Source organism: Eucyclogobius newberryi, unplaced genomic scaffold (assembly GCF_026437365.1).
Source record: "Eucyclogobius newberryi isolate DKJ021-1_F unplaced genomic scaffold, fEucNew1.0.hap1 SCAF_2, whole genome shotgun sequence".
In the NCBI taxonomy this organism is placed as follows: Eukaryota; Metazoa; Chordata; class Actinopteri; order Gobiiformes; family Gobiidae; genus Eucyclogobius; species Eucyclogobius newberryi.
The window spans coordinates 22,642,083-22,654,358 of NW_027315834.1; the positions used below are offsets into that span (position 1 = coordinate 22,642,083).

At 37.6% G+C, this 12,276-nt stretch overlaps 1 protein-coding gene across 8 annotated transcripts in view; it reads right to left on the minus strand.

Annotated features, from left to right (window-relative positions):
- Nucleotides 1-12,276, minus strand: part of dab2ipb (DAB2 interacting protein b) — a 105,182-nt gene that overhangs the window by 58,697 nt on the left and 34,209 nt on the right. For 5 of the 8 annotated variants that reach the window (XM_072454539.1, XM_072454542.1, XM_072454545.1 and 2 more), the window contains 2 exons: nucleotides 7,222-7,346; nucleotides 689-807 (listed from right to left, as the gene is read on the minus strand). In XM_072454539.1, coding sequence (XP_072310640.1) covers nucleotides 689-807; nucleotides 7,222-7,346 — 244 coding nt within the window. The remainder of the gene's footprint in view (nucleotides 1-688; nucleotides 808-7,221; nucleotides 7,347-12,276) is intronic. The other 3 variants (XM_072454541.1, XM_072454546.1, XM_072454544.1) reach the window with 1 other exon arrangement.

A 12,276-nucleotide genomic window follows, 5' to 3' on the forward strand; every position in this document is an offset into this window, starting at 1 on the left:
TAGTGACCGACTCACTTTTATACAGTGATATTTTCAAACAGCACAGTTTTAATCAAATCAGTGTTTAAATGTTTAGCTTTTGACTGAGAGAGGTCCAAAGTCAATCCTCAGTTAAAGCAAGTGGAGCCACGGTCAGACTGTGGAGGGTGTTACTGCTTTTGTGTTAAAATGCACTGATTATAGTTTAAAGTTTGTTTGTTTTAAAACTATAAAAAAATGATAAATATAAGGCAAATATTTGATTGATTTGATTGTTATGTTTTGGTCATATTGCTCAGCCCTGGTTTGAGGTAAATGTGCAATACTTTATTAATACTTTAGACTATTATAAGTTATTATAAGTCATCACCAAACTTGTCTTAGGTTTCTTCTCACCTAAGACAGTTAAGATCAGCGACTTCACCCAGCGATTCACACTACCATGTATTTTTGGGGCATGAAAGTAAAATCCTTTCATCAATTGTCTTTCATGTAGCTGGAAGAACAAAAAAGGATCCACATTACCCCCAACCTTTTCTTAGACAGGGGCAGGATCATTTGTGTTAAAACAAAGGCTCAAACTTTATTTGGTCAGGTCATTGTCCTACAACAATTGACAAGCAGACCAAACATTGTTGCACGGAGGACTAATTCTCAGTGAAAACATGTGTTTATTTGGGCAAATCCAGCATAACCGAGAACCATGTACCTGTCATTGTCCACGCTGCGGAATCCTGGCAGCATCTGTCTGAAGCTGGAGTTGCGGTCCAGTTTGGGCTGACTCTTGGTGCGTTTTATGGAGCCCTTCAGACGCCGACTGAGGAAGCCCTGATGGACAGAGAGATGCAGTCAGTACACCCCACACCCTGTTAGTTAAGGAAAGCTGTCAGTCACATGTGCTCAGGCTGGCAATGGAACAGACGCCCTTAATGCGGTCATTCACACCACACATGTACTTAGCGCAGACGTCAGAGGAATAAAGTGGTAAGAAATGAATATGGATTTTTCAAATGGTGGTTTCGTTGGAGCAGGTCCCAACAAGGTCAAACACACGATTCCAGGCAGGCGGGAAAGTGCGGGTTTTAGACGGACAATCACTGCACTTGTTTGTGTAAAGTCGTGTCACTCAAAGCGTCTGTGTTTTGTAATCATTTTCTCAGACTAATTTCGCCCCTACGCCCCTATATTAGTTTTGTATACTCTCGTCTTTGTCTAAGCCTCTGTGTTTACTTCATCTAACATCTGCAATCACACTCCACACACCCCAAGCACCTCGCTGTCTCCATAGTAACTGCTGGTTGGCATAAGGACTGAGACAATATTCTGACAGATGAGAAATGTGCGGCAGAAATGGCAAGACGTTTGTGAGACAGACCGTGGAAAACAATGGTGAGTCGTAGCTTATTTTAGATCCGAGTCAAGCTGGATTTTTTTTCGGGAGGAACAAGCGTTGAAAGAACGAGGCAAGACAAGAGCAAGCTTGTTATGAGGCGAGTTTGAATAGTTGTTGGTGAGGAGGCGTGTAATGAAGCCTAAACAAGTTAACTTTTCACACATTTTGGGCTGTTGCCTTTGTCCGACTGTTGACAGTTGACAGACAGAATATCAGGAAGAGATGGTGTATGTACTAGAGCAGGCGGTTCAATAAAAGTGGCCAATTTATCGAAATGTAGATCCTATCGTGAATGTTGTTTTAAGGATATATATATACAATTTGAATACTGTGCAGATCCTTTATATTGAAAAATGCTACAAAAATGGCAGTATAAAATAGTCTATTGTAAACTTTCAAATAAGGATATAAGGTGATTTATCTGCACTTTTGTGATTGATTTTACGTGTTTCTACCAGGTAAGCTGCTAAATCGTTAACTGGTTTGGCTTTGATCAAATGTGTCAATATCTAAGATTAACAAACACATTATGGTCAGATTGGTTGCATTTTAAATTGGAAAGAAAGACCAGTTTTATGGTGCACTGCAAATGTTAGAGAACTAACCAAGATTTGTAATCTTAAGTCTAGACCAAAACATTTATCTAGAAATACACACTAAATAGCCGTTAAATATGTAAGATTGTAAAAGCCAATTTTATACTAATACCTTTAAAAATATAATTTTATTTTTTAATCTATAAACTAAAGGAAGTACAAGCAAAACAAGTATTTAAGATAGTGTTTACACATCAGCCTTTCTTTAAACAACCATTTTTATTAGTATTTTATGCCATATTTTATATTTCTTGTCTTAGATTTCTGCTTTAAAAGAGGCTTTTAGCTTATTTTAAGATTTATTTAACAGGTGTCCACTTAATTTCCGAAAGTTTTGCATTTGAAAAGTTGTACTTAGCTGGAGGACAGAACTAGGTAAGCAAAAAGAGCATCAGGTGCAGCTCTTCAGTTCTATTAAACATTAGAGCGCTGGTACCTGGGCTGCGCTGTGGAAAAGAAATGTCTTAACCCTATAAACATATACAGTTCTTCTCATACGCAGCGCATGAGTAAAATAAGATCTGACCACTGGCAGGTGACACAACACAGCATAGACCAACCTGCGATGTCCCAGTGCCACCATTAACACACCTGTATAATTATCGCCCTGAGTGTGAACGGGTGGCCCCAAGGCATCGGTGCAAAAAGAGGTAATTAGAGTACGTATTCTCGACAGGCTGCCAGCTGATCACAGAAGAGTCTCTGCACCCTGCATCTGAAATCCACCTGTCACCGGGAGGCGCTGCGAGCTATATGCGCCGCGCTGTCAGGTCCTCATGCCAACTCAGGGAGTGCCCATGTTTCAATATGACATCTACCGATACATATTCGTTCAGCCGGGCTCTCCTGATGCACTGTACAACGGGGCGTAGTAACGAGGCAGTAAGTCATACTAAACATAACAGTTTATACATGTGCACAAGCCAGACAATTGGAAATCTAAGCTAACAGAGCGAGTACTCTATGTACCACAATCATAGTACCTTCATTTACCTATCAACTAGATGATCACAGTCAATGTTTAATTTTAAGCACTAAAAGTAATTTCCATTGCAAAAAATTTCACTGTGTATATATGTATATATATATATATATATATATATATATATATATATATATATATATATATATATATATATATATATATATATATATATATATATATATATATATATATATATATATATATATATATATATATATATATATATATATATATATATATATATATATATATATATATATATATATATATATATATATATACAATACAAAGATTTTTGGGTTTTAATTTTGTATTTTGATTTATTGTGCAAAAAAATCCCACAAATTAATAAATTGTTATATTCGGGCATCTGTTCCGGATGCCTCCTGGGTGCCTCCCTGGGGTGGTGTTTCAGGCATGTCCCACCAGAAAGAGGTCCAGGGGAAGACCCAGGACACGCTGGAGAGATTATGTCTCTCGGCTGGCCTGGGAATGCCTCGGTATCCCCCCGCAGGAGTTGGTGGAAGTGTCTGGGGAGGAGGAAGTCTGGGAGTCCCTGGTTAGACTGCTGCCCCCGCGACCCCCCCCGGATAAAGCGGCAGAAAATGGATGGATGGATGTTATATATAGTATTACATTGCAATATATATACGTATTAATAAATTGTCATATATCAATACATCGTTATATATATTAATCAGTTGTTATATATATTAATTAATTATAAATACCCACCAGAGATCATGACACAATCAATTTCAAGAACGTGAACACAACCTATTGAGTTCGAAACACACAACACAAAAATAAAGACTCTTCTACTCTGGTTAGCAATTTCCATAAAAAAACATCATAATTTTGGCCAAGTTGTCATGCAAATCATAGTTAAGTGAACAGCAAATGGCCAACTATTGATGTCAGCAGTCAACTGTGAGCAGGGGCCATTAGCTAAAGGAGCAGGGCTGAGTCACTGCTGCTGGCATCAGAGCGATGCTTAGGGCTCCAGACAAGGTCGCACTCACAGGCAGCTCCCGACTCCCATCTTCACATAACCCACATTTTACCAAACATTCCACTTTCAAACTGTGGGGATTTCAGAGCCTTTTACATTCTTCTGAACAGTAATGACCAAATAAACCAATTCATATCTTTCATGACCATACAACCAAAGATAGATATGTGCGTTCAGTTGTGCACAGATAACAAATTAAACGGCTGTTTTTCAACGTCTAAACAGATCTTCCCCCACAAGGCTACGACATTGTAGGTTGATCAGTTAATAATAGTTTTGACAAGAGATTGGCCAATTATGAGCTTTTCTGATGCCGATAACGATATAATGGGACCCGAAGCAATCGATGGTTCATAAGCGCTGACCGTATTTTTGGGCCAATATTTATGGCTGATTTTGATAACGGAAATGACTAAACACTATAACTACAATGCACCGCCCATAACAATGCATACAAATATAATGTAGGGTAATAAAGAACCAAAATATGAATAGAAATCATTTTTAGACATATTGGAGCTATAAGGCCGATGGTCCATACAATAAAAGTGCAAATACCATAATATTATGAGTAAACAACGAAGAGAGGAGCCAAAACCAACAGTCACCTCAACATTTTCATCTTTTCCAATATGTGGCTGACATTCCGACATCATAATTTTTGAGCAAGCAGAAAATCTCCAGTCAAACAATGAAGAAGGGGAAGGGCCATTAAATGTTAACAGTGCAATATGTTTAAAATTCTATTTCAGCTAGTCTGCACTCGGGCGAGGACTAGAGGAACGATGTGCAGGAAGTGAGCTAGACAAACAGAGGGGACAGAAATAGAGGTGCGAGCAGTCAGAATTACAGCCAGTGCAGCCGAGGCGCTGGCTGAATGAACAGATCACACTAAAAGAGGAGAAAAATGATGGAGAATACAGCAAATGATTGACAACGGTGCAGACGGTCCACGGCTTTGAAATACAAACATCTATATTAAAATAACTGGGCGTTATGAGTGTATTCTAGTATTGAAATCCAGTTTGAAATTTCAGTGTCATGATAATACTACTGCATATTATTATTATTGGGTGTCATTATCTATATACTTTATACTTCTACTAAAGAAACTACATGTAAATGAACTAAAATCACATCATCATTGTTGTCTTTTGTATTGTGTCTGGATTGTGTATGCCTATAATTGCCATTCAATGTAAACACTTGAATTGATTTCCTCTAATAATGTTTAACATAAATCAGTGTGGCCCTAACATAAATATGATTGGTTATGCCGTCTTCTGTAGCCTTCATTAAGCAGCCTCTGCTATATTTACATGGTAAGGCTATTTCATTAGCTGAGGCCGACATGAGGCAAGTGCAACGTCATGAGTGTGAGCCAAATTAATTGAGCTCGGTAATTATTTAACGTCACTGTAGCTGACAGCTTATTAGAAAGAGGAGGGGGTGAAGAAATCAGATTGTACATGCTTCTGCAGGTCGAGCGACTCCAAGCCGCGCTGTCATCTGAAGACCAATGAAATGAAAGGAACAAATCACTACTTTTTGATTGGAGTCACTTTTATTCTACATTTTTTATCTTTATGATTATCATTATGATTATCACTATGACTATGACTATACTAATAAGACTAATACTAATAATAATGATAATAATAATACAAATGATAATATAATGCCATCTGTATACAGCCCTCCTTTCACTTTTCTTTATCATACAAATGAGTCTGATCCATTTACGGGTCGGTGCCTACACAAACAGGGTGATCTCTGCTTATACATCTTCTCTAATTCTACCAGATGAAAACAAGACCTTTATCCAATTAGTCCCCTGCTACTCGTTTACGGAAAATAAAGTCATCTTTTATCTTATCTTACTCTGAGAGACAGCACTGGCTGAGCGCTTAAACACTATGTAATGCCAGTGAATCAATCCAGCAATAAGGGGAAGAAAATAAAATGTGACGACTGAGATTGTTTTTTTCCGCTATTTAGAATCCTAGAAAACAACGTGTCATTTAATAGAGCAAGCAATCTAGTGAATTGCCGCTGAAGGACAAACTCTTCAAAACAAAGTTTGGAGTTGTTTTAGAAGTTTAAATGATTTGGTAACAAGTCTAACACAAGACTAATCCCTTTTCAATTACATGAAAATGTCCACCATAGAACCACTACAAAAGCGACTTTAAAGAAAAGATGATACTCTTACAGGACCAATAATAGTAAAGTGCATTAACTTGAAGTAAGCACAAGAGGGCAATGTGTCAAAAAATACCATCCAGTGGTGAACATAGACAATGTTCTCTTGGTTCATGTGACAATGCAATGTAATAAAGCACTAACATGACTTTAATGCAGTATTGTATTCTCTGTCCTGCATAGTGATCGATTACTCTAGTACTTATATTATATCTGCATTTCTAAGAGGCTACCATGGGTTTTGTCAAACAGCGTTATTCTTGCAGAGGACAAAAACAGGAGGAAATATACTGACTGTAATATACTACTTGTGGTTTTATAATACTACACTTTGTATTTGTTGATTCAGTATGTGAAACCGTCTTTGCTTGCAGTCTTCTGTGTATTGTCCCTGGTGGCAGAGTGGCTAGCACTCTCCCCTCGAGAAGGTCTCTGAGACTGTGTGGAGTGTGTCTGCCATCAACACAAAACATGCACAATAGGTCAAATCCTCCAGGAAGGTAAACCTGACCAAGCCTCGCACAAAGATCTAGAAATGGTTCCTGAGGAGATTCCCCAGCAACATTGAAGGATGGGTCAAATACAGAGGACAAATAAAGAGTACCTTAACCTTACTATTGCATTATATTTTCATGAACTACTACATGTTCTGCAAAAAGGTTGTGACTTAATGATTCAATAATTCTAGGTTCATTAGCTGCTTGTTTTTTCTATTGAATTAAACATGTCAGACGACTGATGAGCTCAGAATGTCTCTGGAAGACAAAAGAGCAAGTGGAACAATGTGAACAGAGAAAATGTATTCAGAAGACAGAGAAAGGCTTACCAGCATAAGATTCTGTTTGGTCGTTTACCATTTGTAGGACACACAAGCATGTGTGCAGGGGAGAGTGCTTAATATAAACTATACTGAAGATGCCAAACAAAGGTTTTGCTCCAACATTTGAAGTAAATGAGTTTTGTTTTGGCATGGATCCATCTGGACAGCAGCAGCAGCCGAGAGTCACAGATATAGAAGACAAAGTGCAGAGAGGAACAATTGAGGCCAACTCACAGTACTCACGGTGACTCTGAACGGCGTGGTGGCGGTGGGTGGCGGTTCCATGGCGGGGGGCGTGGCCTTGTCTGAGGAGCTGCCGGGCATACTGCGTCTGCGCCCGGTCCTCTCCGGAGGAGACTCTGACAAACACAAAGAAATGTACCTTTAAAGACACATTAAGCAACACACACAATCAAAGTATCAAATCTAAAAAATATATTTCAGAAAACATACAGTGAATAACGCTAGAAGACATGAACCTGTCCGTGCATTTCTTCATCAACCCACAGTTTAATCTCCAATAGATATTTTCATAAATACATTTATATTTATTATGAAACATGTTTGCAATTGAGTCAAGGCAGTCTTTTAATTCAATATACGCCAAGACATTATGGAAAGTTAAATGTGACTACGACAATGTAGTGAATGCAGACTGACTGTTCATCAAATACTTTAGCCAAGGCTATTAGAAAAACTCTTTTAGACAAAACAATGTCAATGACAATATGATTAGAGTTGTTCAACACAGGAATGCAATATATATATAAATGTCTAAGAATGAAAGAGCTGCTACTTTAACTACAGGCGGATGCTAAACAACCCTGTACGTGGTATTCAATTAGAAAAGTTAGTTCTTGACTAAGACACTAAGTTCCTGTTTTCTCATCTTTCATGAAAATATGCATTTTTGTGCAACAAAGAGGAGCAGAGCAGAGAGTCAGAGACAGTGCAGTGTACGGAGGATGCAGATCCAGGCATGCCCAGTGGAATGTGAGTGAATGCAGATGTCAGATAGCATCTCAAGTCTGTGGATGTTGAGTTCACTTTAGTGAGGAGTATCATACAGTGAGGTGCTTGAATCATAGCTTTATTTTTAGGCAAACTATGGGTATACCAGTCCCTTCTTAATAACAATACATTGATTTATACAAAAAAAATATTGTGAAATGAAGGTCCAACCTGAAAAAATCCATCAAATAAATAATTTTGGAATTAGCCAAAGACATAACTCATGTTCCAACAAATTATTTATCAAACATCCACTGGTGTAAATTAAGGAAATACCAATTCCACAATTTAGCAAATACCATGTACAAAATGTGCATGTTTATGTGAGACTTTCAAGCTTAGTCAACTTCAAAGTTAAAAAAGGATGTTTTATGCTGCACTGGAATACCTGCTGCCATGACAACAGCAGTTTAATCCTGGTAAATTCATTAGTCAAAAATATATATATATCTTTTGAAGCTAATGAATTTTCCCTCATCACACATAAATATTCATTAGACTGATCTGTTTTTCACCCTTTGCTTTTGTATACCTCTGGCTCACATAAACCGGTAAATAACACGTGTAATGACCGTTTTTGCCCATTGCCCCAGAAGCATGTAAAAGAACACGGAAATCAAAGGACTGACTCTAACCTGCAACTACAAAGTGTGAACAATGTGTGCTGCATCCGACACTGGGTATCAATAAAAGGTCCAACTCTGAACAGAAACAGAAGTAGTACATCAAAGTGTGCTGGGTGGCCATCTTCAGTCAGCTGTGATGCTCAAGTTGGTTTATAAGGCCAATAGTCTGCAAACTCTTTATTTTAATGATGCATTTGCCAGTGAATAAATAATAGACACAGAGTTCAAGATTGAAGGTAAAAAAAACTACAGCTATTAACTAAATCTACCATGTTTATGTATCAGCGTGCAAATATTATGCTAAAAACAGTTCTGCAAATTTCCATCTACTGATTATATGTGCATTATATTATTTTCTAAGAACATTTTATAATTATTACCGTATTTTCCGGACTATAAATTGCACCGGAGTATAAGTCGCACCAGCCAAAAAATGCATAATAGAGAAGAAAAAAACATATATAAGTTGCGCTGGAGTATGAAATGCGGTTGCAAGTGTGAAAATATCAGATAATATCACATATAAGTCGCTCCGGAGTATAAGTATATGAGTAAATATAAGTATAAGTCGCACCCCGGCCAAAACTATGAAAAAAGGTGCGACTTATAGTCCAGAAAATACAGTAAGTGTGTTTTTATGTGGTTGTATTGTGACGTTTTTCAAGGATTGTTTTGTTTGTTGGCTTCAGTGGACTGGACAGTGAAGCGTAAAATGAGGATGAGAGAGAGGAAGGAGTCGGATTCATGCCATTCACTCCACCACGGAGCAGGAAGTACTGGGATTTTAATGCATCTTTTTAAATGACTGAGTACAAATTATGCTTTACAAGTAAATTTGCATTGCGATGAAAAGTAAACAAAAGCGCTGTGGAACAACCTGCTGGGTCACAACCGGTAAATGTTTATCACACTATAGTGTCAGAATACTTTTAACTGAACAAGGGGTTTAGCATTTAGTATCTTAAAATCTCTATTGGTTTAACATTAGGCTAACGGAAATGGTATGCGGTGCAACAACACAATGCCCAGCTCTACAGGCAATAATTAAATCACAGATACACATCAATATATAACGGATCGCCACAAGGAAAATGTATTTGTTTCATTATGTAATTTTGGAACACCTATCCTTTATTTTACTTGAACCAAAAGCTAAAAAAAAAGTTAATTGATTAAACATAACAAACTGATTACTGAAACAGCCAGATGAATTCTCATGACATGTTTTTCACAAACTCTTGAGAATTCATCTGGTCTGGCTCGCGCTGTTCAGTTTGAGCTCGCTCACTGTGTGCGCCACAAAAAGAATAAAAAGGTTAAACGCTTATAATAATTTACTTTTGCAATAATAATATTACAACAAACTAAATCTATCACAATAACACCAGGGTGCTCCATTTGACAGAAATCTATTCTATTTAAAATCAAGACATTGAAAAGGGCAAATTTGATAAATGATTTTCCTAATTTAGTCTAAATTAACCTTGCTTTAGTCTCAGTTTAGTCTCCGTCAAGTTTTTCTTAAATGTTTTTCATTCTAATGCATTTAAGCCATGAATATATTTAGTTTCTAACTGAAATGATTGTGTCAAAAAGTATATTCAAATATCGCAGCAGTATCGATATCGCAGCAACAATCTCCACTCTCGTGCAGCCCCGTCACCATCTTTCCCTGCTGTCCTGCCAAACTATCACTTAAGCTGTCCGTTGTCCCCGTGGCTTCTTACTGGCGGTCAGAGAGGGCCTGGACTTAAAGCAGGTCAGCAGTGGTCTGTGTGCACCTACGGAGCAGATGCGCCTGGTCAACACAGATAAAGGCCGCGTGCTGTCGAAGAGAATGAATCAAGTTTTTTCATCAACATCAAAAGGCAGTGACCACTTAGTCTCACACACAATACCCCCGAGCAGCCACGGACATCCACATTTGCACATCTATCTCTCCGTCGACTTTCCTTCCTCCCATTAACATTTAGCGGTGCGGGTCAGTCTGCGTGTTTCCTTATCGTTTCCAAGCCAGACGAGATTCATGCACACGCCATTCAAGCCCCTTTTGCTTCAGCTTCCGGCCAGAGCTGCCAAAACAGAACGGCCCACAAAAATTACATCAACAAACCGAAAAAACATTCAATTGCCGAGGAATATTTGGCACATGAAAATCTGGTGTCGCTGAGAAATGGAAGGAAAATGTCCAAAAGCTGTCCCACTGTGCCCACAAAAGTCTGGCATTTGTTTTAGATGATGTTGAGCTGCAGCAAATCTTATTGGAATTACTCGAAGCTGCAACGACACAATATGCATTCATTTGACCTGCTACTGCAACATAATTGTATGGAAGAGCAATATGTCCTGTACATTATTTCAAATAGGTCATGACATGTCCACAAACGACTTGAAAGTAGGTGTGGGTTATCCTGATTTAAGAGTAAATTACCATCTTTAAATTGCCTTGATGAGAAAACAACATTACTCTTCTTAGCTCTTTGCTATTTGTCACATACACTCAACATTATGAAGTGGATTTCTTACGTACTTCAGTGCTACTCATCCACCTTTACAAATCCCAAGGAGCTGCATTCAAGATAAAACTAGTAAATCACAATATGGCAATTTTACCACAACAGAATATCGCCAGAGAAATTGGATCACAATTTGATCTTTATCACCAAATCGCCCGGCACTACTGGAAAGAAATGACAAGCACAAAAGGCACCAAAAATGAATAAAGAAGTTCAAGAAAAAAAAAAGCTAGTAATATCAATCCTTGTGAAATGAATAAATGAACACATTTTGGAAGACTCCTTAGAAAGTAGTCCTGTTGATATTCCAGCGCAGCGCTCTGTCATCTGCAGACGTATTTGTGAAAAGTGGTCTCAAAAGAGAATCGTAAATTGTGGTGTTTTGACAGTGGGGAAATGCACACACACACATAGATTCTCTGCGAAGCACTGAAATGTGGAGCACAAATCGCAGCCTGTCAGTGTGATAGTTTCTGTCCACCTGCTGGACCGGCTTCTCCTGTCCAACTCTTTCCTCGTTACGCATTCATCCAGGAGTAACACACAAAACTCAAGATGGACCGGACTGTGGACCAAAAACAAACTACAATTATATATATATATATATATATATATATATATATATATATATATATATATATATATATATATATATATATATATATATATATATATATATATATATATATATATATATATATATATATATATATATATAGAGAGAGAGAGAGAGAGAGAGAGAGAGAGAGAGAGAGAGAGAGAAAAATTGTAAAAATGTAATCTTTCCAAAAAAAGGTTTCAAGTGACATTTCTGCACTTTTACCATCTATTCACTTCTGGCGTGAACCTAAATCAGGACTAATTTGTGACTAATTGTAAAAATATTGCCTGAATATTGTCATAATCCAAACAATGTATATTAATTTCTGTCAATAAAGCCAACCCTTATAGTGCATAACCGGTTAGTTTACACATTTCAATAAAACATTGTGAAAATTATTAAATTAAAGATTTTACTGAAAACTATTTTTGCCCGGTTTATCCATTTTGGTGACGTTTGTACTTCCTGGTTGGACACAAGCAGCAGATTAGACATAGTAATGATGTGTTCCAGGAGTCCTCGGACGCCTTTCTCA